The sequence below is a fragment of the Nerophis ophidion genome, linkage group LG24 (assembly GCF_033978795.1).
Source record: "Nerophis ophidion isolate RoL-2023_Sa linkage group LG24, RoL_Noph_v1.0, whole genome shotgun sequence".
Classification (NCBI taxonomy): Eukaryota; Metazoa; Chordata; class Actinopteri; order Syngnathiformes; family Syngnathidae; genus Nerophis; species Nerophis ophidion.
This window is the reverse complement of record NC_084634.1, coordinates 5172061-5199502: the sequence shown is the minus strand read 5'-3', so window position 1 is coordinate 5199502 and position 27442 is coordinate 5172061. Positions and strand designations below refer to the sequence as shown.

General features: G+C 41.2%; 4 protein-coding genes across 6 annotated transcripts in view; 1 reads left to right on the top strand and 3 right to left on the bottom strand.

The window, feature by feature from the left end:
* LOC133542468 (gastrula zinc finger protein XlCGF28.1-like) overlaps positions 1 to 27442 on the bottom strand; it is a 210587-nt gene that overhangs the window by 65425 nt on the left and 117720 nt on the right. The window lies entirely within an intron of this gene.
* LOC133542484 (oocyte zinc finger protein XlCOF22-like) lies at positions 1555 to 8661 on the top strand. Its single transcript, XM_061886672.1, has 4 exons — positions 1555 to 1680; positions 2696 to 2816; positions 3160 to 3382; positions 7436 to 8661. The coding sequence occupies exons 1-4, from the start codon at positions 1676 to 1678 to the stop codon at positions 8626 to 8628; spliced, it is 1542 nt and encodes a 513-aa protein (XP_061742656.1). The 5' UTR covers positions 1555 to 1675; the 3' UTR covers positions 8629 to 8661.
* On the bottom strand, positions 13991 to 27402 carry LOC133542498 (gastrula zinc finger protein XlCGF28.1-like). Of its 3 annotated transcripts, none has more exons than XM_061886694.1 (3): positions 27142 to 27402; positions 24995 to 25065; positions 13991 to 16183 (listed from the first exon to the last, which is right to left on the bottom strand). In XM_061886694.1, exon 3 carries the CDS (start codon positions 16128 to 16130, stop codon positions 14685 to 14687), a length of 1446 nt encoding a protein of 481 aa, XP_061742678.1. In that variant the 5' UTR covers positions 16131 to 16183; positions 24995 to 25065; positions 27142 to 27402; the 3' UTR covers positions 13991 to 14684. The 3 variants fall into 3 exon arrangements, with proteins under 3 accessions (XP_061742678.1, XP_061742679.1, XP_061742680.1); XM_061886695.1 differs by having other exon boundaries at positions 13991 to 16180; XM_061886696.1 differs by lacking the exons at positions 24995 to 25065; positions 27142 to 27402 and adding an exon at positions 18206 to 18470.
* LOC133542451 (gastrula zinc finger protein XlCGF8.2DB-like) overlaps positions 13991 to 27442 on the bottom strand; it is a 201677-nt gene continuing 188225 nt past the window's right edge. Inside the window, exon 4 of the transcript XR_009804161.1 lies at positions 13991 to 14452. The gene's annotated coding sequence lies outside the window, so the exon portion shown is untranslated. The remainder of the gene's footprint in view (positions 14453 to 27442) is intronic.

Genomic DNA, 27442 nt, shown 5'->3' with positions numbered 1-27442 from the left:
CATGTGCTTTGTGGACTTGGAGAAGGCATTTGACCGTGTCCCTCGGGAAGTCCTGTGGGGAGTGCTCAGAGAGTATGGGGTATCGGACTGTCTGGTTGTGGTGGTCCGCTCCCTGTATGATCAGTGTCAGAGCTTGGTCCGCATTGTCGGCAGTAAGTCGGACACGTTTCCAGTGAGGGTTGGACTCCACCAAGGCGCCGATTCTGTTCATAACTTTTATGGACAGAATTTCTAAGCGCAGTCAAGGCGTTGAGGGGATCCGGTTTGGTGGCTGCAGGATTAGGTCTCTGCTTTTTGTAGATGATGTGGTCCTGATGGCTTCAACTGACCAAGATCTTCAGCTCTCACTGGATCGGTTCGCAGCCAAGTGTGAAGCGGCTGTTTTGAGAATCAGCACCTCCAAGTCCGGGTCCAAGGTTCTCGTCCAGAAAAGGGTGGAATGCTCTGCCCCAAGTGGAGGAGTTCAAGTACCTCGGAGTCTTGTTCACGAGTGAGGGAAGAGTGGATTGAGAGATCAACAGGCGGATCGGTGCGGCGTCTTCAGTAATGCGGACGCTGTATCGATCCGTTGCGGTGAAGAAGGAGCTGAGCCGGATGGCAAAGCTTTCAATTTACCGGTCGATTTACGTTCCCATCCTCACCTATGGTCATGAGCTTTGGGTTGTGACCGAAAGGACAAGATCACGGGTACAAGCGGCCAAAAAAAGGCTCTCCCTTAGAGATAGGGTGAGAAGCTCTGTCATCCGGGAGGAGCTCAAAGTAAAGCCGCTGCTCCTCCACATGGAGAGGAGCCAGATGAGGTGGTTCGGGCATTTAGTCAGGATGCCACCCAAACGCCTCCCTAGGGAGGTGTTTAGGGCACGTCCGACCGGTAGGAGGCCACAGGGAAGACACAGGACACGTTGGGTAGACTATGTCTCCTGGCGGGCCTGGGAACGCCTCAGGATCCCCCAGTAAGAGCTGGACGAAGTGGCTGGGGAGAGGAAAGTCTGGGCTTCCCTGCTTAGGCTGTTGCCCCCGCAACCCGACCTCAGATAAGCAGAAGAAGATGGATGGATGGATGTGTAACACAACTTGATGTTTCTTGAAAACAGCGTCCAGTAGTTGATGTTGTCGCTCCTTCTCCTCTTTTGTTGGACAAAATTGCTCCTTGTACTCTGCTATCATTTTTTTTTTTCTAACAACACAAATATTTCTTCAACGGCAGCAGTTAGTCGCTGATTCAGCAACACTCACATCATTTGTAATGTAGACATGTTCACACAATAAAAACACTTTACACTTACATTGGATCTCTGCTTTGATGTGTCGATCACTTCCGCCTCTCTTTGTTAGCAGCTAACAAGCTAAGCTAACCAGCAGGCTAGGCTAGCACGTATAAGTGCACTCAGACTAATGTATCCGCATACAAACAATTAATAACGACGTTTACTCTGTTAAACGACACACATGTGCACATGTACGTTGTAATTAAGACCTAGAAACCATAATAACTAAAACGTGTGACGTCATGGAGGTGTTCTCAACCGCGGAACAAATGTTGGCCAAACACGTGTTTCACTGGGACAATAGTGAGTGGTGCACACTTCCTTCGCCCGGCCACAGAACAACAAAAAGAGTTGCTGGTGTAACAATAGGAAGAATATATTCCACTCCTCTCTTGTACACGCGGCTTATGAGGTAATATACATTATATATTTTCATATTATTTATCTTATTTACCTGATATGTTGTTCCAAGCTAACGTGCTAGCGTTAGCCCGCTAGCAGGCCTTTGTAGCAAATGCGAGCGTTTTTGTTTTTTTTGAGGACTGTATTTTATATGTTCTCTGTGAGAATTATATCGACTTATTTCATACTTTAACTGTTTTTTTGCTGTATATTACAGTCACGCTTAACATCATTAGATATTTGTTACTAAAAAGGAACGAACGTCTCGTAATTTAAGTCTGGAATAAGTCACATGGTATAATAATAATACATTGTATTTGGTTATTTGGTATAGAGCTTTTCAGTGTACTCAAAGATACTTTACAGGATGAAAGAAAAATATATTATTATTATTGTAATGACAGTGTAATATAATGTATTATTGCAGTGGTCTGCTTTGTGTTGGTGTCAACTTTATTAGCAATAAATACAAATTGTCTAATAAATACAAATAGTCTAATCACAAATTGTGTTTGCACGCACTTCTATTACCTTGATAACATCCATCCATTTTCTACCGCTTGTCCCTATTTGGGGTTGCGGGGGGTGGGGGGTGTTGGAGCCTATCAGCTGCATTCGGGATAGACATATCATGGAAAATAAATCAACTGACGTTTGTTATTACGAATACATTATTTGAACAATTGTAAGCGATTAATGCTTATTCAGTCAGACTAAAATAAATATTTAATGAAATACATGTTAAATATGAAAAATGGCTTTATTATACTGTACACAAATTGAATATGCATCAATATTTTGTTTGTACTCAAATCATGAGGTACCTTAATATTCTAGTATATATATATATATATATATATATATATATATATATATATATATATTCTCATGCCAGCACATTTCTTAAGGTGTGAGTGAGGTTCAACCAACATACTATCACACGGCCACACTCGCTGGCACTTGTTACATGTGCTTTGCTGCACTTCTGTTTGTTTTCTGTTGGGCTAAAAATGTTGCTTTTGCAGAAGGAAGAACAAGGAGAGGATATTGCGCGTAAAAGTAAAGCCAACTAATCACAGCTCTGTAGTCCTGGTCACCGTTGACGTGAGGTGGGACTATTTTGGAGGTGCACGTCAAGGTTGGCTGGTAGGTTGGTAGTGGGAGGAGCCAGTTGGCGTCACTTGATGCTGCAGCACAATGAAACTTTTATACGTGCAGACTGACTTCATGCAGTCATGACGGTATTAAAATCCCAGCAGGAGGTTTTCTATAAGTTGTTACTTTTTAATCAATAATTGATGTAAATGCAGAAAACAGGATCAATTACACAATTCATAATAATCAATAACTGATGATTATTCCATGTGTAGAAGAACATCACCACAAAGTGCTGTCAGTCCACTTGGAAAATATTATATTTGATAGACTAAAAAATATTTGACACATCTGAGCTGAAGTTTGTTTGTGTTGTCTTGCGGACGTCCAACAGATGAACGCTGGTCAAGAAGAACGTCCCCTTCAGCAGCAGGAGGATCCACAGCCCCCCCACATTAAAGAGGAAGAGGAGGATCTCTGGGTTACCCAGGAGGAAGAGTTTCTTCCAGGGCAGGAGGAGGCGGATCTCAGCAAGTTTCCACTGACTGTTGTCTCTGTGAAGACTGAAGAGCATGAAGACAAACCACCTGAGTCCTCACAGCTTCATCACAGTCCAAGTAAGCACAACATCCACATGTCATCTAATATGTATGCTAAATAGTAAAAGTACAAGGCGGCTAGCATTATAGGTCATCGTAGTCCTCTATTTGTTGCGATCTGCTACTTGGATCACCACATATAGTTTATACTTCCAGTTGTTGTATCACTGTTGTTCTACACTCTTACTTCCTGTTTAGTCAGTCACCATGGTTGCTCATTGATCCCACCTGATAATCACGGTTTCTGCACACCTGTCCCTTTTTGATTACTCCCCTATTTAAGCCCGTCCCTTTTCGTTATTCTTTCTGGGACTTTAATTTGCCTTCGAGCAACATTCACGACTGTCTACTACCCGTATGTATCTTCTCGCTAGCTCTTACGCTATGCCACTCGATATTCCAGCTTTCATGCTGAATGTTTTTGTTTACTCTTTTGTGTGCTTCGTCACAAGTATAGTTTTTGTATTTTCTATTCCTAGCTTTCATGCTAGCGCCCTTGGTTTATTTTTGTCTGTTAGCTCCAGTGTTTTTATTCATAGTCTGTTTTTGTTAAGTGTAATAAATCATTCAAACTTACCGTTGCTGTGTTCATGCCGACGCATACACGAAGGGACCAATTTGGCATCACTATGCCAACCAGTCGTAACACTATTGAGCCTTTAAAGCTCCTTTAAAATCACCATTTTTACTCCATTTACTTGTAGTGACCTGTATATTAACCAAGTATTAGCAGCATTGTAATTGTAAGAGCTAACTTAGAGGAACTACTTTTAGTCGAACGGCAGATACTGAGCTGCTGCTGCATCGCCTCAGAGTTGGTAAAAGTTTGTTCTCGATTATAAATCATGCCTCACGCTTGTATCGGCGAAGGTCGTGGTCATACACCGAGAAGTTGGTCAAATTAGTTTTAAACCCAAAGACGTCGCTAGGAAGACACGGCAAGATGTTCATTTAGCAACAAGCTGGACGAGCTGAAGATGCAGACTGCGACAAATAAGATGGTTGGGGACAGCTGCATTCTGCTCTTCACCCGCTCATCCCGGACACGGCTATCCAGCTAGCGGGCCGCACAACAGATCGGCATGACAGAAGCAAAGTCTCCGGTAAGAGCAGAGGAGGGGGGCTATGCATCTACGTCAACAACAGCTGGTGCACCAACACCAAGACTGTTACCAGTCACTGCTCATCAGATTTGGAGTACGTTACTGTGAAATGCAGACCCATCTACCTTCCACGGGAGTTTAATGTTGTCATGCTAACGGCTGTTTACATACTAGTACGGCCCTCAGGGTGTTACATGACTCCATTAGCAGTCAACAAAGCGCGTACATCATTGCTGGGGACTTTAATCATGCAGAATTGAAAACTGTGCTCCCTAAATTCCACCAACACATTAAATGTGCAACTAGGGGGAAAAAACACTCTAGACAAGGCATACTCTAATATTAAGAGTAGCTACAGGGCTAAGTCACCACCACACTTGGGCCAGTCTGACCACCTGTCAGTGTTGTTAATCCCAGCATACACACCCCTCAGGAAAATTTCTGCAACACAAATGCAACACAACACCTACCCACAATGCAATGCATCCACGACTCCTGGCTACACCGTCCATAATAGCCATGCGTCACGGATACACGGCACTATGGGTAATCCCTATGCTACGTTTAGAATGTGCCACAGAGCCAATGCTCTCCAGAAATGTGCTTGGTGTGGGTTCACAGAGTGTGCCGCACACTAGTAAGAGCCCCAAAGCCGTCCACATCACAAACAGTGTAAAAGGTACGGCTGTTGACCAAGTATGCATTGCAATCTCCTATGAGAAGCAGCGAAATGCATGAGTCAGGCCGGCACGCAGACATCATGCTGTAAAAGTGAGCGCAATGACAATCTGTAGAGCAGTGGTCCCCAACCACCGGGCTGCGGACGCAGAATAATTTATTTCTTTTTTCTTTTTTTTTCCCCACACTCAATTTTTTGCTGCATGGCATTGGTAAGCGCAGAGGTGAGATAAGATTTTAAAATGATTAGCGTCTGCTTACCTTTACCGCATGCTTTGAATAAGCGCAGGAGTGAGAAGAGGTTTAAAGGGGAACATTATCACCAGACCTATGTAAGCGTCAATATATACCTTAATGGTGCAGAAAAAAGGCCATCTATTTTTTTAACCGATTTCCGAACTCTAAATGGGTGAATTTTGGCGAATTAAACGCCTTTCTGTTTATTGCGCTGGAGGCGATGACGTCAGAATGTGACGTGGCCGAGGTAACACACCCGCCATTTTCATTTTCAACACATTCCAAACACCGGGTCTCAGCTCTGTTATTTTCCGTTTTTTGGACTATTTTTTGGAACCTTGGAGACATCATGCCTCGTCGGTGTGTTGTCAGAGGGTGTAACAACACTAACAGGGAGGGATTCAAGTTGCACCACTGGCCCGAAGATGCCAAAATGTCTTCCGCCAGAGCCCTATTGAATGTGTCCGGGTGTCTCCACATTTTACCGGCGATGGTAAGACAGACATGGCACGGAGATGTATGGATAACCTGCAGATGCATTTGCAACGATAGTCAACAAAATCACAAAGGTGAGTTTTGTTGATGTTGACTGCCAGCTAATCGATGCTAATCGATGCTAACATGCTATTTACTGGCGGTGCTAAAGCAGACATGGCACAGAGATGTATGGATAACCTGTAGATGCATTTGCAACTATATTACGTTTACTTCCACCCACATTTAATGCGAAACAAACACTTACCAATCGACGGATTTAAGTTGCTCCAGTGTCAAGAGATGCGAAAGTCCTGATCGTTTGGTCCGCACATTTTACCGGCGATGCTAACGCAGCTATTCGGCCATGCTATGGCTATGAATAGCATCAATAGCTATTCGCTCAATAGCTTCAGTTTCTTCTTCAATACTTTCATACTCCAACCATCTGTTTCAATACATGCATAATCTGTTGAATCGCTTAAATCACTGAAATCCGAGTTTGAATCCGAGCTAATGTCGCTATATCTTGCTGTGGTATTCCCATTGTTTGTTTACATTGGCAGCACTGTGTGACGTCACAGGGAAATGGCCAGTGTCTTCGCAGAGAGAGAAAATAAGGCACTTTAAAGCTTTATTTAGGGATATTCCGAGACCGGTAAAATTTTGAAAGAAACTTAAAAAAATACAACAAGCCACTGGGAACTGATTTTTATTGTTTTTAACCCTTTTGAAATTGTGATAATGTTCCCATTTTAAATTAATTAGCGCCCCTTCGGCTATTCAAGGAAATGCGGTATTTGATGTATTTTGATGTATTTATCTGAGTACCATGTTCTTATGTTTTTATGTGTTATTATGAATTTGCACTAAATTAGTTTGCGTGCAATTTCGTTGTACAATGACAATAAAGGTATTATATCCCAACATTTTAAACATACACACACATCTGAAGAATATAACAATAAATATATTTGGTGGGCCAAACAAAAGGACTCGGCTAACCAATGTTTGGTATGGGCGACATGACCTCAAATCTATATCCTAATAACAATATATGTCACGATATATAATTCGGTAAATGATAGATAATAGAAGAATTTCAAAGCGGGTTACAAAAGCTTCTAATTTGGCAGCTGACATATGCAGTAACATATTGTGTCATTTTTTTATTGTATTATTTTGTAGAAACCATTATTATTAATGTACTTGTTTATTTACTGTTAATATCTGGTTACTTTATTTGAGAATACCGGAAATTGTGTAATATTTTACTGTATTTTTCAGCAACTAAATTAGAGAGCCTGTCCAGTCTTTTTTTAAATGGTTTTATTAGTAATTCAATACAAAATAATATATTGTAAAAGAAATGTTAAACCGCATCGTACATCCATAGTAAAAAGACATGTCGTCCTCGTTAGTTTTTTTCTTTTCCTGTGAATAATGTTGTAAAGAGCAGCGTGTTTGTGTGTCACTGAGCTTTCAAGACAGTTCATACGATAACTTGTTTTTACTAAGTGCATGTAAAAGTACTGAATGCATTGTGTGACTGAGCAGAGATGGTGTGTTTGTCTTGCAGACGTCTGTGAAGAACATCTTCACCCTGAGCAACAGAAGTGGAGCTTCAGGATGCAGACGGAGGAGCCACAGCCCTCCCACATTAAGAAGGGAGAGGAATACCCACTGATCCCCCATTTTAAAGAGGAAGACGAGGACTCACTGACACCCCATTTTAAAGAGGAAGCGGTGGATCCACTGAGCCCTCACATTAAAGAGGAAGAGGAGGAACACAGCATCAGTCAGCAGGGAGAGCATCTTGAAGGACTGGAGGAGTTTACAGTGATTAGTGTGATTGTGAAGAGTGAAGGTGATGAGGTCAAAGGTGAGAGTGAGGAGAGGGGAGGGGGGGAGCCTCCAAGCAGCAGCTCAACTCAACACATGACAACAGAAGCTGATGGAGACCACTGTGGAGGATCACAAGCAGACAAGCTCTTAGCTCCACTATCAGATAGTGAGGACACAACGTCACACTCTCCTGACACTGATGATGAAGACTCTAAAGATGATAAGACATGTCACACTGACAACACACACTTCACATGTTCTCTCTGTGACAAAACTTTTAAATATCGTAGTAAATTGAAAAGACACATGAGAACACACACTGGAGAAAAATCCTTTTCATGCTCAATCTGCGGGAAAGGTTTTATACTAAGTGGTTATTTGAAAAAACACATGAGAACACACACTGGTGAAAAACCTTTTATTTGTTCAATCTGTGGTAAAGGTTTTACAGAAAGTCAGAATTTGAAAAGACACATGAGAATACACACTGGTGAAAAACCTTTTATTTGTTCAATCTGTGGTAAAGATTTTACTCAAAGGCAGGATTTGAAAACACACATGAGAATACACACTGGTGAAAAACCTTTTTCTTGCTCAGAATGTGCGAAAAGTTTTGTAAGAAATCAACGTTTAAATGTACACATGAGAACACACACTGGAGAAAAACCTTTTTCATGTTCAATCTGCGGTAAAGATTTTTCTCGAAGGGACCATTTCAAAACACACATGAGTACACACACGGGAGGAAAACCTTATACATGTTCAGTATGTTGTAAAAGTTTTATACAAACTAGGTATTTGAAAAGACACATGAAAACACACACAGCAGAGACAGTGTTGAGTTGCAGTGTGTGTGGTGAAAGATTCTCTTCTAAGTCCCAGTGTAAGAAACACAAGTGTGCTGGTGAGAACAGCAGCAGCAAATGAAGATGCAGGATTTGAAATAAACTGTCAAAACTTGCACTTTGACTTTCTAACATCAGCACATATAGTCTTACATTTATAGATTAGATATAGATTTTTGCTTTTTTCAGTCAAGTACATGTTTTAATATAAAACATTGTGTACTTTTATTTAAAGATCAACACAACACTTTGACGGTGGATGAGCTGGGAAGGAGTCGAGAGGAGAAAGCTCTCATGGAGGGAGCTGTTGGGCATGGAGGCAGGTCACATCAGCTTCATCTTACGCTCCACTTATGATGTCCTTCCCTCTCCCTCCAACCTCAAACTGTGGTATGGAGAGGACCCTACATGCCCCCTCTGTCCATCTCCAGCTAACCTCAAACACATTCTCGTTGGCTGCAAGACAAGTCTGTCACAAGGGCGGCACAACCAGGTTCTGAAGTGCCTAGCAGCCACGTTAGAGGCCAGAAGAGCGAAGATCAATGCCCTGCCCCCGCCAAAAGTACATCCTACAGCCACAAGAGAGTTCATCCGAGAAGGTGCAGAGTCCACCAAAGGCCATATACCAGACATAGGCCAGCTCGGAAGGGCTCGGTGGATCTTGATCAAAAGCTCTGCTTTCCTTCAGAGATAGCCATGTCAAACCTCAGACCAGACATTGTGCTCTGGTCCTCCTCACTGCGTATTGTGTATATAATAGAACTCACGGTTCCCTGGGAGGCTGCTGTGGAGGAGGCATTCGAACGCAAAAGCCTTAAGTACACCGAACTGGCAGCTGGTGCTGAGCAGAATGGATGGAAAGCCAAGGTCTGCCCAGTGGAAGTTGGCTGCAGAGGTTTTGTGGGCCAGACAACAATCAGGCTGCTTAAGGACATCGGAGTTTGAGGCCAAATCCTGCGAAACACCATCAAAGCCTTCTCAGGAGCAGCAGAGACAGCCAGTCGGTGAAGAGGAGAGACACATTCTGTGGATGTAGTAAGACCTACATCACATAATGGTTAAAAGCAGAGGGGGGCTCACCTGGGACGCCAGGTGTTGCCGATGAGCCCTCTGGAGGTGTCATTGAAACGCCGGTGAAGGAGGGTGCCCACCTGATGACCCCAATGAAGCTAACAACCATTATAGTGATTCCCAAAGCCCAAAAAAAGTCTGCGGGCTATAGAGCATTTTCCGTTCGGGCTCCAGTACTCTGGAATGCCCTCCCGGTAACAGTTCGCGATGCCACCTCAGTAGAAGCATTTAAGTCTCACCTTAAGACTCATTTGTATATTCTAGCCTTTAAATAGACTCCCTTTTTAGACCAGTTGATCTGCCGTTTCTTTTCTTTTTCTTCTATGTCCCACTCTCCCGTGTGGAGGGGGTCCGGTCCGATCCGGTGGCCATGTACTGCTCGCCTGTGTATCGGCTGGGGACATCTCTGCGCTGCTGGTCCGCCTACGCTTGGGATGGTTTCCTGCTGGCTCCGCTGTGAACGGGACTCTTGCTGCTGTGTCTTGGATCCTCTTTGGACTGGACTCTCGCGACTGTGTTGTATCCATTGTGGATTGAACTTTCACAGTATCATGTTAGACCCGCTCGACATCCATTGCTTTCCTCCTCTCTAAGGTTCTCATAGTCATCATTGTCACTGACGTCCCACTGGGTGTGAGTTTTCCTTGCCCTTATGTGGGCCTACCGAGGATGTCGTGGTGGTTTGTGCAGCCCTTTGAGACACTAGTGATTTAGGGCTATATAAGTAAACATTGATTGATTGATTGATTAACCTTCCTCCTCTCTGCCCCCCATCTTGCAATCCCACCCAACCAGGTCCAACACCACAACCGCTCTGAGGCAGCGCTGAAGGAGGTAGCCTATTATTTCCACTCTACTCAGGTTATTTTGTATAATGGGATTGTTCTATCTTGTCCTAAAATTGAACTGACTGTAAAGGTGAGAATAAACAGGACAAAACATGTTGCAAATACTTCTTATGTGTCTAGCGATATTCAGAAATCATTATTGATTATTAATGATGTTACAGATGAACTCCTTTATATGATGTACATATTTGTTTTACATGTGTTCATACCTTTGCTTTTGAGGGCACATAAATCCCTCTTAGTTCATATTTACTGGTTCACATCTGAAACATCTTCTGGACCACTTCTGGAAGCATATTATTATTTACTTTATACATCATTTGAACAGTTGTCTTTTATACAAGATAATTTACTTTTAAAATGTGTGACTTAATGAAGGTTTTTTTGGGTCTTAATAATCCATTCTTTTAATTATCTATATTACTCTCTTTTGTAATATGAATATTGTTTTATATGTATGTCCCCTTTATGCAATATGTAGATGAGAGAAAATGGCAACATTATATGTGGAAGGTTATGAAGGATAGTTTTGTTTTTAATAATCTACATTTCTTATTAAAAAACTACATGAAAATTGCTTTTTAAAGTTGTTCATGATCCCCCCCCCCCCCCCTTTTTTTTAGAATACCTCAAACATTATCAATTTCAGAAAACATGGCAGAGTTTGGAATTTTAGGGAAAAAATCAATAATGTACATCATCCCACAGAGCTTTACTGTACATCCATCCATTTTTTTTTTGCCACTTGTCCCTTTCATTTTAAACGTATAGCCTTTAATCACAAACTTGTCCACCAAACGGTGTTGCGTTTTGGAGAAACTCCTTCTGTCAGAGTGCTGTTCAACACAGAAGAACCCAAAGATGCAGAGGACGAGTAAAACACTTCTTTTACTGCGGAAATCTACTGAGAAAAACAATCCAAACACGAGGAAACAAAAAGCGACGGTGGGAAAGAGAGAACACAAAATGTGCATCGTGGACAAAAAACAAAAGATACTTATATACAAAAATAAACTCAACTTGATTTGGAGTTACAAGACGTGCACACTACAAAACAACACCAAGATGGATGGCACTGGGAATGGCCGAAGTAGCAAAATACTGGAAGCATAGAATCAACTGGCATGGAGTGGAATCACCGAGTGCCATCCAGCTGTCAAAGTGCTGCTTAAGTAGCACCAGGGTCAATTAGAAGCAGCTGTGCACGTCCCACAACTCCGCCCACAAAGGCAACACAGGAACTCGAGGAGGAAGGAGGAATGTAAGAACAAGGTCAACTGCACCAAAAGAGGAAAACTGACAATACAAACCACAAGGTGGCAGCAGGCGGTGACAACTTCCCTCAAATTAAATTTGGAAAAAAACTGACTGAGCATAAGAGATAAATCATCACAAATAAAGTTAAATCATTCAAAAAGTTTACCTTTGTAACTCACTTCTATCCAAATTCATTCAGGATGTTCCATTGGAGAATGATGTCAAACTGAACTGTTATATCTACTAGTGTAAACCAAATATGTTTTGTTAAATTCTGTCATTTAATATATATACATATATATATATATAAATATATATATATGTTTGGGAAAAATCACAAGACTACTTCATCTCTACAGAACTGTTTCATGAGGGGTTCCCTCGATCATCAGGAGATTTTAATGGAAGCATTCACATACAATGGTTTATATAGGGCACAGAGTGGGTGGGTACAGGCAGGTGTAGGGTGTGGTGATTGGCTCATGTGTTACCTGGGAGGTGTTTCTGTCTGTGACGGCATGTTGACATGATTTCACTGGGCTTGTTGAGGGATGACAGGTCTGGATGATGTATAATAAACAGTTTCTATTTTCAGCATAGGTTGCATCTTTTATTACCACTGTTGTAAGGTGTGCTGGATGCAAGAATTTGCCATGTTATTGAATATTCAACATTATTGTCTTTGAGGTTCCAAATGTGCTTACTGAGTTCTGTAGAATTCCGCAAGGTCTGGTTTCTAAAGGAGGCCTTGTGGTTATTCCATCTTGTTTTGAACGCTCTTTCGGTTAATCCTACGTACGTGTTGGATGTGCTAATGTCCTTGAGTGTTACCTTTGCTTGGTGATGTATTTGACCTGACCTCCTCCCAGGAACTGCAGTCCTGTGTAAATGACACTCGCGGGTAATAGGGCAACTTTTGTTTCAGTAGGTTGACGGCCCTGCGATGAGCTGGCGACTTGACCAGGGTGTACACCGCTTTCCGCCCGATTGTAGCTTAGATAGGCACCAGCGCCCCCCGCGACCCCAAACGGAATAAGCGGTAGAAAATGGACGGATGGATGACAGGCCCTTATGAGGGCCTACCGAGGATGTTGTAGTGGTTTGTGTTGTGGTTTGTGCAGCCCTTTGAGACACTAGTGATTTAGGGCTATATAAGTAAACATTGATTGATTGATCTCCAATACATCTCGACAATACACACCTCCAGACTGAGTTAGTCTAGATCAGGGGTCACCAGTGTGGTGCCCACGGGCACCAGGTCGCCCGTAAGGACCAGATGAGTCCTCGCTGGCCTATTCTAAAAATAGCTCAAATAGCAGCACCTACCAGTGAGCTGCCTCTATTTTTTAAAATTGTATTTATCGACTAGCAAGCTGGTCTCGCTTTGCTGGACATTTTTAATTCTAAGAGAGACAAAACTCAAATAGAATCTGAAAATCCAAGAAAATATTTTAAAGACTTGGTCTCCATTTGTTTTTTTTACATTGCTTCTTAGAACTTTCAGAAAGACAAGTTTTGAGAAAAAATAAGACCTTAAAAATGATTTTAGAATTTTTAAACACAAATACCTTTTTACCTTTTAAATATCTTCCTCTTCTTTCCTGACAATTTAAATAAATGTTCAAGTACATTTGTTTTTATTGTAAAGAACAATAAATAGATTTTAATTTAATTCTTCATTTTAGCTTCTGTTTTTTCGACGAAGAATATTTGTGAAATATTTCTTCAAACTTATTATGAATAAAATTCCCCAAAAATATTCTGGTAAATCTAGAAAATCTGTAGAATCAAATTAAAATCTTATTTCAAACTCTTGAATTTATTTTAACATTTTTGTTCTGGAAAATCTAGAAGAAATAATGATTTGTCTTTGTTAGAAATATAGCTTGGTCCAATTTGTTATATATTCTAACAAAGTGCAGAATGGATTTTAACCTATTTAAAACATGTCATTAAAAATATATATTTATTCCACAAAGATAAATAGCAGTAATTATTAATAATAACATAGAGTTAAAGGTAAATTGAGCAAATTGGCTATTTCTGGCAATTTATTGAAGTGTGTATCAAACTGGTAGCCCTTCGCATTAATCAGTACCCAAGAAGTAGCTTTGGGTTCAAAAAGGTTGGTGACCCCTGGTCTAGATGATGAAGTAAGCTGGACACTAAATGTAAATCATATAAAGAAAACATTTAAAACATTGACTGTGATAATAAATAGAATAAAATACATACTTACAAATATTAACTACAATTATTGTACCCAACTTTAGTTGAAGCATACATTGTTTATTGCATAAAAGTCTGGGGACATACATATAAAACAATCACACTACAATATTCATATTACACAAGAGAGTAATAAAGACAATTCATAGAATGGATTATAGAGACCCAACAAATGATTCTTAAAGTCACACATTTTAAAATTGTATAAAAGACAACTGCTCAAATGATGTATAAAGTAAATAATAATATGCTTCCAGAAGTGGTCCAGAATATATTTCAGATGTGAACCAGTAAATATGAACTAAGAGGGATTTATGTGTACTCAAACGCAAAGGTATGAACACATGTAAAACAAATATGTACATCATATAAAGGAGTTCATCTATGGAATCATCTACAATTAGAAAATAAAATATGCAACATTTCATTTTTCAAAACACATATATAAACACTAATGATGTTAATTCTATGTAACATATTTTATGTACTGTTTATTCTCACCTTTTCAGTCAAATTGTTCCGTTCATATTAAAAAGTACACAAATGTGTATATTAACTCATGTACTTGACTGAAACAAAAGCACTAATCTGAAGTGTCTAATCTATAAATGTTAGAATCATATTAACAAGATTGTGTTACACACACAACAATGATGTCACACATGTTATATGTGCTGATGTTGTTAGAAAGTCAAAGTTCAAGTTTTGACAGTTTATTTCAAATCCTGCATCTTCATTTGCTGCTGCTGTTCTCACCAGCACACTTGTGTTTCTTACACTGGGACTTAGAAGAGAATCTTTCACCACACACACTGCAACTCAACATTTTCTCTCCTGTGTGTGTTCTCACATGTACTTTAAAAGATTTTGGGTTACGAAAGCTTTTGTGGCAGCTTGAACAGGAGTATGAATTTTCGCCAGAGTGCGTATTCATGTGTAATTTTAATTGGTGTCTTTCTGTATAACTTTTATCACATACTGAACATATAAAAGGTTTTTCTCCAGTGTGTGTCCGCATGTGGACTTTTAATCTTTGATTTAATACAAAGCTTTTACCACATTCTGAGCAGGAAAAAGGTTTTTCTCCAGTGTGTATTCTCATGTGTATTTTGAAATGGGATCTTTGATTAAAATCTTTACCGCAGATTGAACATGAAAATGGTTTTTCTCCAGTGTGTATTCTCATGTGTGTTTTGAACTGGGATCTTTGAGTAAAATCTTTAATGCATATTAAACATGAATAAGGTTTTTCTCCAGTGTGTATTCTCATGTGTGCTGTGAGATGGTGCCTTCGATTAAAATCTTTACCGCAGATTGAACATGAAAAAGGTTTTTCACCAGTGTGTGTTCTCATGTGTACTTTTAAACTTTGATTTCTTTCAAAACTTTTACCACAGTCTGAGCAGGAAAAATGTTTTTCTCCAGTGTGCATTCTCATGTGTCCTTTGAAATGGGACCTTTGAGTAAACTCGTTACCGCAGATTGAACATGAAAAATGTTTTACTCCAGTGTGTGTTTTCATGTGTTCTTTCAGCATGTGTTTTAGTCTAAAATCTCTACTACATTCTGAGCAGGAAAAAGGTTTCTCTCCTGTGTGTGTACTCATGTGTCTTACCAGACGACAATGGTATTTAAAAGTTTTGTCACAGAGAGAACATGTGAAGTGTGTGTTGTCAGTGTGACATGTCTTATCATCTTTAGAGTCTTCATCATCAGTGTCAGGAGAGTGTGACGTTGTGTCCTCACTATCTGATAGTGGAGCTAAGAGCTTGTCTGCTTGTGATCCTCCACAGTGGTCTCCATCAGCTTCTGTTGTCATGTGTTGAGTTGAGCTGCTGCTTGGAGGCTCCCCCCCTCCCCTCTCCTCACTCTCACCTTTGACCTCATCATCTTCACTCTTCACAGGGACACCAGTCGCTGGCATCTTGGTGACATCAACCTCCTCCAGTCCTTCAAGATGCTCTCCCTGCTGACTGATGCTGTGTTCCTCCTCTTCCTCTTTGATGTGAGGGCTCAGTGGGTCCTCCTCTTCATCCTTAACGTCAGGTGTCAGTGGAGCCACTTCTTCCTCTTTAAATCGGGGTGTCAGTGGGTCCTTCTCTTCCTTTTTAAAATGGAGGATCAGTGGGTATTCCTCTTCCTTCTTAATGTGGGAGGGCTGTGGCTCCTCCGTCCGCATCCTGAAGCTCCAGTTCTGTTGCTCAGGGTGAAGATGTTCTTCACAGACGTCTGCTAGATAAACACACCATCTCTGCTCAGTCACACAATGCATTCAGTACTTTTACTTGTACTTAGGAAGTTATCGTATGAACTGTCTTGAAATCTCAGTGACGCACAAACACGCTGCTCTTTACAACATTATTCACAGGAAAAGAAAAAAACAAACCAGGACGACAGGACTTTTTACTATGGATTGACGATATGGTTGATTTTGCGATACATTATTTCATACAGAATTACTAATAGAACCATTTTAAAACAGACTACAAAGGCTCCTAATTTAGTTGCTGAAATACGCAGTAAAATATTACATCATTTCCAGTATTATTTTCTCAAATAAAGTAACCAGATATTAACAGTAAATAAACAAGTACATTAATAATAATCATTTCGACAAAATAATACAATTAGAAATGACACAACATGTTACTGCATATGTCAGCTGACAAATTAAAAGCCTTTGTAAACAGTTTTGAAATTCTTCTGTCATCAATCATATACCAAATGATATATGGTGACATATATTGTTATTAGGATATAGATTTGAGGTCATATCGCCCATACCAAACATTGGTCCGCCGAGTCATTTTGTTTGGCCCACCAAATATATATATATTTTTTTATAATCTACAGATGTGAGTGTATTAAGGGTGTAACGGTACGTGTATTTGTATTGAACCGTTTCGGTACAGGGGTTTCGGTTCGGTTAGGAGGTGTACCGAACAAGTTTCCACATGGACATATTAAGTAGCGCACCGCACATTGTGTAAACAATGCACACTGACGCACAACACACGGCATGCTTGCAACTACAACATGTAAAAGCCAGAGCTGGTAGACACTCCTGCCTCATTAAAATATCCTGTTTGGGAACACTTCGGCTTCGCAGTGCGATACAACAATGGATAACATCGCTTCAAAGAAGAGAAAGACAAACACTGCATTCAAGCAGCTTCTCCTCGGTGAGTCAGGCAGGGCTTAAGCAATAAAAATGCCGTTGGTGTTTTTATAGCAGCAGATTTAAGACCATATTGCATTAAAAACTAGAATTTGACCCACTTCTATGGTGGAAGAACAATGAGCCCACATATCCTCTTACTAACAAGTTGGCCAGGCACTACCTCGCCATACCTGTTACTTCCGTGCCCAGCGAAAGGGTATTTTTCACAGCTGGAGACATTGTAACTGCAAGCAGGTCTGCTCTTTCTGCAGACAATGTGGATAGACTGATTTTTCTGGCAAAAAACATGAGGATTGAGTGAAAGTCACCAGGGTTAAAGGGTGGGGAGGGGGGGGGGGGGGGAGTTAATCTGAGGCTGAGTTGACCTGAAACTGTTGCACTTTTTGTATGTAGAAGAAAAGTTTTGTCATTTTATTTAATCTGAGCAACAACTTGAGGCCGTTTAATGTTGCACTTTATATGTGGAAATGTTGCACTTGGTATGTAGATAGGGTTTGTTAAGAAACCAATTCTGAGCCTTATCTTATTTAGTTTTTATTGTGCATATATATATATATCTGCCCAGAGTCGGGACCTGGGGTGAACCGTCCGCTTGTGCTTCGGTTGGGGACATCTCTGTGTTGCTGACCTGTCTCCACTCGGGATGGTCTATGGACTGGACTCTCACTATTATGTTAGAAACTGGCTGGCCTGGGAACGCCTCTGGATCCCCCAGGAAGAGCTAACGAAGCGGCTGGGGAAAGGCAAGGCTGGGCTTCCCTACTTAGGCTGCTGCCCCCGCGACCCGACCTCAGATAAGCAGAAGAAGATGGACGGATGGTTGGATGGATAGATGGAAGGATGGATGTGTAACACAACTTGATGTTTCTTGAAAACAGTGTCCAGTAGTTGATGTTGTCGCTCCTTCTCCTCTTTTGTTGGACAAATATCCTCCTCTTACTCTGCTGTTGTTGTTGTTTTTTTTGTAACATCACAAATATTTCTTCAACGGCAGCAGTTAGTCGCTGATTCAGCAACACTCACATCATTTGTAATGTAGACATGTTCACACAATAAAAACACTTTACACTTACATTGGATCTCTGCTTTGATGTGTCGATCACTTCCGCCTCTCTTTGTTAGCAGCTAACAAGCTAAGCTAACCAGCAGGCTAGGCTAGCACGTATAAGTGCACTCAGACTAATGTATCCGCATACAAACAATTAATAACGACGTTTACTCTGTTAAACGACACACATGTGCACATGTACGTTGTAATTAAGACCAAGAAACCATAATAACCAAAACAACGTATTCTCCGTCAGACGCCATCTTGTTTTGTTCTTCCTCCTGTGTGACGTCATCGAAGTGTTCCCCACCGCGGAACAAATGTTGGCCAAACACGTGTTTCACTGGGACAATAGTGAGTGGTGCACACTTCCTTCGCCCGGCCACAGAACAACAAAAAGAGTTGCTGGTGTAACAATAGGAAGAATATATTCCACTCCTCTCTTGTACACGCGGCTTATGAGGTAATATACATTATATATTTTCATATTATTTATCTTATTTACCTGATATGTTGACATGACATTTACATGTAGTGTCCAGCTTACTTCATCATCTATATTAACTCCTAAAAATATGATTACCTTTATTCCTATCATTTCAATATTATCCATCATAATTTGTGTTTTACATTTTTACAATCTCCAAATATGATATATTTAGTTTTATTGAAGTTTAGTGACAGTTTATTGATGTGCAGCCAACTTTTTATGGTCAAGTTCTCTTTGGATAAAATAAGATGAGTTAAATCAAGCGGTAATGAAGGTGAAGAATGGAAGATTATTATATACATAATTATATATAGTTACACTCAGTAGTGACAATTAAAGACACTTTCATCCTGTTCATTTGAACAAGGAAAAAGAGTAAAGTGTAATATTCTAAACAATAAAAGAATATTAATATCAGCAGTCAATATTCCAACATTGTGAAGCTGAGCTATGGTAAAAAACATATTCAGCTTTAAAGGCTTTATGAGAGTGATGTAATTATCAGAAACAGAAATACTTTATTAATCCCTGAGTGGTAATTAAAATTTTCAGCCCTGTTATAAACATGTGAATATTCAATGTAATAATGTATGATATTAAAACCATAATAAAGTGGTCTGTTTGGGAATGTGTAATATTGTTTGTATGAACATCCTGAATGTTTTTGTGCTAGAATTGTTTTAATTAGTAGACAGTGAAAAAAAAAAGAGTTCAGTAATGTTAATAATGGTTTGTTTTAACCCTGTTTATGAGTAATTAAATATAATTAAAATACCAAAATGGAGCTTACATCCTCAGTGAACTGAACTCCAGCAGTAGAGATGAGATAAATAATGTGGAAAGGTCAGAAGTCAAATGTTTCTTCAGGTAATACATGGAGCCTCTGCTGCCACCCAGCGGCCGTTGGAAAGAATGCATACATTTTGTTTTTACTTTCTGTCAACGCGGATTAAGAACACAACATTAGTGATCAAAACATCGCTTCTTTAAGATCAAGTGTGAGTGTAAAGTGTTGTGATTGTGCGAAAATGTGTGAAGGAACGATAGCAGAGTACGAGGAGGAACTTTGTCCAACAAAAGAGGAGAAGGAGCGAAAACATCAACTACTGATTGATTGATTGATACTTTTATTAGTAGATTGCACAGTACAGTACATATTCCGTACAATTGACCACTAAATGGTAACACCCCAATAAGTTTTTCAACTTGTTTAAGTCGGGGTCCACGTTAATCACTTAATGGTACATAAATATACTATCAGCATAATACAGTCATCACACAGGTAATCATCATAGTATATAAATTGAATTATTTACATTATTTACAATCCGGGGGGTGGGATGAGGAGCTTTGGTTGATATCAGTACTTCAGTCATCAACAATTGCATCAACAGAGAAATGTGGACATTGAAACAGTGTAGGTCTTATTTAGTAGGATATGTACAGCCAGCAGAGAACATAGTGAGTTCACATAGCATAAGAACAAGTATATACATTAGAAGTACATTTGAGTTGTTTATAATCCGGGGAGATGGGATGTGAATGGAGGAGGGTATTAGTAAAGTGTTGAAGTTGCCTGGAGGTGTTGTTTTAGTGCGGCTTTAAAGAAGGATAGAGATGCACTTTCTTTTACACCTGTTGGGAGTGCATTCCACATTGATGTGGCATAGAAGGAGAATGAGTTAAGAGCTTTTTTAGATCGGAATATGGGTTTAACGTGGTTTGTGGAGCTCCCCCTGGTGTTGTGGTTATGGTGGTCATTTACGTTACGGAAGTAGTTTGACATGTACTTCGGTATCAGGGAGGTATAGTGGATTTTATAGACTAGGCTCAGTGCAAGCTGTTTTACTCTGTCCTCCACCCTGAGCCAGCCCACTTTGGAGAAGTGGGTTGGAGTGAGGAGTGATCTGGGGTGGAGGTCTAAAAGTAACCGGACTAGCTTGTTCTGGGATGTTTGGAGTCTAGATTTGAGGGTTTTGGAGGTGCTGGAGTACCAAGAGGTGCAAGCGTTATCGAAAAAGGGTTGAATGAGAGTTCCTGCTAGTTGACCAGAGAGGAGATTCTGTAGAGGAATCTCGTTCTTTGGTTGATCTTTTTGATTTCCTTGGTTGCCATTTTATCACAGGAAAGATTGGCCTCTAGAATGGAACCTAGGTAGGTGATCTCATCTTTCCTGGTGATAACAATGTCACCCACTTTTATAGTAAAGTCACTGACTTTCCTAAGGTTTATGTGGGACCCAAGTAGGATGGATTCCGTTTTAGCAAAGTGTATGGATAGCTTATTGTCAGCGAGCCAGGTGCAAATTCTACAGAATTCAGCACTGAGGATTTTTTCCACCTGTGATTTGTCCTTGCCGGATACCAGCAGGGCCGAGTCATCCGCAAACAGGAACAATTCACAGTGGCATGCTGATGACATTTCGTTTACATTTATTAGGAACAGTTAAGGCCCTAATATACTGCCTTGGGGGACTCCACTGCTTACCTGTTCCCTTCCCTCCAAGTAAGAATGCATCCAGCTCAATGAGGTTTTATCAAATTCGATTGCTTTAAAGGCTAACATTATCACAATTTCAGAGGGGTTAAAACCAATAAAAATCAGTTCCCAGTGGCTTATTTTTTTATTTTACCCACGGGGCCACGGGGAAGACCCAGGACACGTTGGGAAGACTATGTCTCCCGGCTGGCCTGGGAACGCCTCGGGATCCCCCGGGAAGAGCTTGACGAAGTGGCCGGGGAGAGGGAAGTCTGGGCTTCCCTGCTTAGGCTGCTGCCCCCGCGGCCCGACCTCGGATAAGCGGAAGAAGATGGATGGGATGGATGGAAATTTTACCCATCCCGGAACATCCCTAAAAAAAGTTTTAAAGTGCCTGATTTTCGCTATCTGTGAAGCCATCGTCCATTTTCCTGTGACGTCATCCAGTGATCCCAATACGGATAGCACAGCAAGATATAGCGACATTAGCTCAGATTCAGACTCGGATTTCAGCGGTTTAAGCGATTCAACAGATTACGCATGTATTGAAACGGATGGTTGGAGTATGGAGGCAGATAGCGAAAACGAAATTGAAGAAGAAACTGAAGCTATTGAGCGAATAGCTATTGACGGTATTCGGCCATGTTTGCCTTCGCATCGCCAGTGAAATGTGCAGACCGACAATCGGAAGTTCTGCATCTTGTGACACTGGATCAACTTAAATCCATCAATTGGTAAGTGTTTGTTTGGCAATAAATGTGGGTGGAGGGAAACGCTGGATGTACATATAGTTTCAAACGTACATACAGCTAGCCTAAATAGCATGTTAGCATCGATTAGCTGGCAGTCATGCCGTGACCAAATATGTCTGATTAACACATAAGTCAACAACATCAACAAAACTCACTTTTGTGATTTTGTTGACTATCGTTGCAAATGCATCTGCAGGTTATCCATACATCTCTGTGTCATGTCTGTCTTAGCATCGCCGCTAAAATGTGAAGACACTCTGGTACATTCAATGGGGGTCTGGCGGCAGATTTCTTTGACTTTATCGTTGGAAATGCATCTGCTTTGAGTGTCGCAGGATATCCACACAATCTTGCCATCTCTGTATTAGCATAGCTTTCGTCGGTAAAGTGTGCGGGACAAACGACAGCATTTTGTCGGCTTTCCCCACATCCTCGTATTTTGAACAAATTTCGTCCAATTTCTTGCCACGTTCGCATCTTCGGGCCAGTGGTGCAACTTGAATCCCTCCCTGTTAGTGTTGTTACACCCTCCGACAACACACCGACGAGGCATGATGTCTCCAAGGTTCCAAAAAATAGTCGAAAAAAAAACGGAAAATAAGAGACGCGGTGTTTGTAATGTGTTTGAGAAAATGGCGGGTGTGTTACCTAGGTGACGTCACGTTCTGACGTCATCGCCTCCAGCGCGATAAACAGAAAGGCGTTTAATTTGCCAAAATTCACCCATTTAGAGTTCGGAAATCGGTTAAAAAAATAGATGGTCTTCTTTCTGCAACATCAAGGTATATATTGACGTTTACATAGGTCTGCTGATAATGTTCCCCTTTAAGCTTAACCAACATTATAGCGTGGTTTTAGGTGTCAAAGGCCTTCTGAATGTCCAGCATGACCATACCGCAGTATTTGCCCGCATCCACCTCATGTTTGATGTGGTCGCTCAGATACAGAAGGCATGTGTCAGTGGAGTGGTTAGTTCTGAAGCCGGATTGGAATTTGTACCTGAGTTTTTTAGTGGCAAGGTAGCTATTGACCTGTTCATAAACAATTTTATCCTTTACTTTCGAAATGGAACTGAGAATAGAAACAGGTCGGTTGTTACCAGGTTCTAATTTGCGTCCTTTTTTAAAAAGGGGAGTTAATAACAATATATGTCACGATATATCATTTGGTATAATAATTGATTATAAAATAATTTCAAAGCAGGTTAAAAAAGCTCCTAATTTGGCAGCTGACATATGCAGTAACATATTGTGTCATTTCTAATTGTATTATTTTGTCGAAACAATTATTATTAATGTACTTGTTTATTTACTGTTAAAGGGGAACATTATCACCAAACCTATGTAAGCGTCAATATATACCTTGATGTTGCAGAAAAAAGACCATCTATTTTTTTAACCGATTTCCGAACTCTAAATGGGTGAATTTTGGCAAATTAAACGTCTTTCTGTTTATCGGTCTTTTAGCGATGACGTCAGAACGTGACGTCACCGAGGTAACACACCCGCCATTTTCATTTTCACATTACAAACACCGGATCTCAGCTGTTATTTTCCGTTTTTTCGACTATTTTTTGGAACCTTGGAGACCTCATGCCTCGTCGGTGTGTTGTCGGAGGGTGTAACAACACTAACAGGGAGGGATTCAAGTTGCACCACTGGCAAAAAATCTGCCGCCAGACCCCCATTGAATGTACCAGAGTGTCTCCACATTTGACCGGCGATGCTAAGACAGACATGGCACAGAGATGTATGGATAACCTGCAGATGCATTTGCAACGATTAAGTCAACAAAATCACAAAGGTGAGTTTTGTTGATGTTGTTGACTTATGTGCTAATCAGACATATTTGGTCACGGCATGACTGCCAGCTAATCGATGCTAACATGCTACGCTAATAGATGCTAACATGCTATTTACGCTAGCTGTATGTACATTTGAAACTAGATACCCACATTTAATGCGAAACAAACACTTACCAATCGACGGATTTAAGTTGCTGCAGTGTCACAAGATGCGAAAGTCCTGATCGTTTGGTCCGCACATTTTACCGGCGATGCTAATAAGGCAGCCATGCTATGGGCCACTTCATTAGGTACACCCACGCTATGGCCGAATAGCGTCAATAGCTATTCGCTCAATAGCTTCAATTTCGTTTTCGCTATCTGCCTCCATACTCCGACCATCTGTTTCAATACATGCGTAATCTGTTGAATCGCTTAAACCGCTGAAATCCGAGTCTGAATCCGCGCTAATGTCGCTATATCTTGCTGTGGTAACCGCCATGTTGTTTGTATTGGCAGCCCTGTATGACGTCACAGGGAAATGGATAGTGGTTTCGAAGATAGCGAAAATAAGGCACTTTAAAGCTTTATTGAGGGATATTCCAGGACCGGTAAAATTCTGAAAAAAACTTCAAAAAATACAACAAGCCACTGGGAACTGATTTGTATTGTTTTTAACCCTTTTGAAATTACGATAATGTTCCCCTTTAATATCTGGTTTATTTATTTGAGAAAATAATAGTGGGAATGATCTAATATTTTACTGCATATTTCAACAACTAAAATAGGAGCTTGTGTAGCCTGTTTTAAAGTCCTACTGAAAGCCACTACTACCGACCACGCAGTCTGATAGTTTATATATCAATGATGAAATATTAACATTGCAACATATGCAAATAGGGCCTTTTTAGTTGACTAAATTACAATTTTAAATTTCCGCGGAGTTTCTTGTTGAAAACGTCGCGGAATGATGACGCGTGAGGGTGACGTCCCGGGTTGGAGGGGACATATTAGCGCAGCACCATTTGCGGCTAAAAGTCGTCTCTTTTCATCGCATAATTACACAGTATTCTGGACATGTGTTGCTGAATCTTTTGCAATTTGTTCAATTAATAATGGAGAAGTCAAAGTAGAAAGATGGAGGTGGGAAGCTTTAGCCTTTAGCCACATAAACACACGGTGTTTCCTTGTTTAAAATTCCCGGAGGTGAAGCTTTACTATGGATCAGAGTGGTCAAGCGAACATGGATCCCGACTCCATGTCAACCGGCAGGTTTCCGTGAGAAAATTGTGGTAAAAAGTCGCCTCTTACCGGAGATCAGCGGAGCTTGCGCCGTCCATGCAGCTGCCGTTGACTTTCCTCAGAGAGTGGCGTCAACACACCTGTGGACACACCCCTCCAAATATCAGGTACTATTTAATCTCACTAAAACACTAGCAACACAATAGAAAGATAAGGGATTTCCCAGAATTATCCTAGTAAATGTGTCTAAAAACATCTGAATTTTTTTATTTATTTTTTTATTCTAGTCCTTCGCTATCAATTTCATCATCCACAAATCTTTCATCCTCGCTCAAATTAGTGGGGAAATTGTCGTTTTCTCGGTCCGAATAGCTCTTGCTGCTGGAGGCTCCCATTATAAACAATGTGAGGAAGGGAGGAACCCTCTCACACCGGTGACGTCATCGTCTGCTACTTCCGGTACAGACAAGGCTTTTTTATTAGCGACCAAAAGTTGCAAACTTTATCGTCAATGTTCTCTACTTAATCCTTTCAGCAAAAATATTGCGATATTGCGAAATGATCAAGTATGACTAGGTGTACTGGAGAGGAGAGTACGCCGGATAGTCGAACCTCAGATTCAGGAGGAACAGTGTGGTTTTTGTCCTGGTCTCTGAACTGTGGACCAGGTCTATACTCTCGGCAGGGTCCTTGAGGGTGCATGGGAGTTTGCCCAACCAGTCTACAAGTGCTTTGTAGACTTGGAGAAGGCATTTGATCGTGTCCCTCGGGAAGTCCTGTGGGGAGTGCTCAGAGAGTATGGGGTATCGGACTGTCTGATTGTGGCGGTCCGCTCCCTGCATGATCAGTGTCAGAGCTTGGTCCGCATTGCCGGCAGTAAGTCGGTTACTTTTCCAGTGAGGGTTGGACTCTGCCAAGGCACCGATTCTGTTCATAACTTTTATGGACAGAATTTCTAGGCGCAGTCAAGGGGTTGAGGGGATCCGGTTTGGTGACTGCAGGATTAGGTCTCTGCTTTTTGCAGATGATGTGGTCCTGATGGCTTCAATCAGCCAGTATCTTTAGTTCTCACTGGATTGGATCGCAGCCAAGTGTGAATCGACTGGGATGAGAATCAGCACCTCCAAGTCTGAGTCCAAGGTTTTCGTCCAGAAAAGGTTGGAGTACCATCTCCGGGTTAGGGAGGAGACCCTGCCCCAAGTGGAAGAGTTCAAGTACCTCTGAGTCTTGATCACGAGTGAGGGAAGAGTGGATTTTGAGATCGACAGGCGGATCGGTGCGGCGTCTTCAGTAATGCGGACGCTGTATCGATCCGTTGTAGTGAAGAAGGAGCTGAGCCGGAAGGCAAAGCTCTCAATTTACCGGTCGATCTACGTTCCCATCCTCACCTATGGTCATGAGCTTTGGGTTATGACCGAAAGGACAAGATCACGTGTACAAGTGGCCGAAGCAGTCTGTTTATTTCAATTGTTAGTTTTCCCTTATTACTTCTTGTGTTATTTATTTTACCCCATATTTGTTCCCACTACCGCACCTTAAGTTGGAGTCTTTAATTTCGTCACATGCAAATATAATGACAATAAAGTCTATTCTATTGTATTCTATTCCATATGAGATTCCTCCGTCGGATGGTGGGTCTCTCCCTTACAGATAGGGTGAGAAGCTCTGTCATCCGGGAGGAGCTCAAAGTAAAGCCGCTGCTCCACCACATCGAGAGGAGCCAGATGAGGTGGTTCGGGCATTTAGTCAGGATGCCACCCAAACGCCTCCCTAGGGAGGTGTTTAGGGCACGTCCGACCGGTAGGAGGAAACGGGGAAGATCCAGGACACTTTGGGTAGACTATGTCTCCCGGCGGGACTGGGAACGCCTCGGGATCCCCCAGGAAGAGCTGGATGAAGCGGCTGGAGATGAGGGAAGTCTGGGCTTCCCTGCTTAGGCTGCTGCCCCCGCGACCCGACCTCGGATAAGCAGTAAAAGATAGCTGGAAGGATGGATGTGTAACACAACTTGATGTTTATTGAAAACAGCGTCCAGTAGTTGATGTTGTCGCTCCTTCTCCTCTTTTGTTGGACAACATTCCTCCTTGTACTTTGCTATTGTTTTTTTCTAACATCACAAATATTTCTTCAACGGCAGCAGTTAGTCGCTGATTCAGCAACACTCACATCATTTGTAATGTAGACATGTTCACACAATAAAAACACTTTACACTTACATTGGATCTCTGCTTTGATGTGTCGATCACTTCCGCCTCTCTTTGTTAGCAGCTAACAAGCTAAGCTAACCAGCAGGCTAGGCTAGCACGTATAAGTGCACTCAGACTAATGTATCCGCATACAAACAATTAATAACGACGTTTACTCTGTTAAACGACACACATGTGCACATGTACGTTGTAATTAAGACCTAGAAACCATAATAACCAAAACAACGTATTCTCCGCCAGGCGCCATCTTGTTTTGTTCTTCCTCCTGTGTGACGTCATCGAGGTGTTCTCCACCGCGGAAAATATGTTG

What these genes read in the sequence shown, in the direction of transcription:
- LOC133542484 (XM_061886672.1), top strand. An exon ending in GTGCACGTCAAGGTTGGCTG is followed by an intron (nt 2,817 to 3,159) that starts GTAGGTTGGTAG and finishes GACGTCCAACAG; the next exon opens with ATGAACGCTGGTCAAGAAGA. An exon ending in ACAGCTTCATCACAGTCCAA is followed by an intron (nt 3,383 to 7,435) that starts GTAAGCACAACA and finishes TTTGTCTTGCAG; the next exon opens with ACGTCTGTGAAGAACATCTT.
- LOC133542498 (XM_061886694.1), bottom strand. Translation starts at nt 16,130, where the DNA reads ATGCGGACGGAGGAGCCACAGCCCTCCCACATTAAGAAGGAAGAGGAA.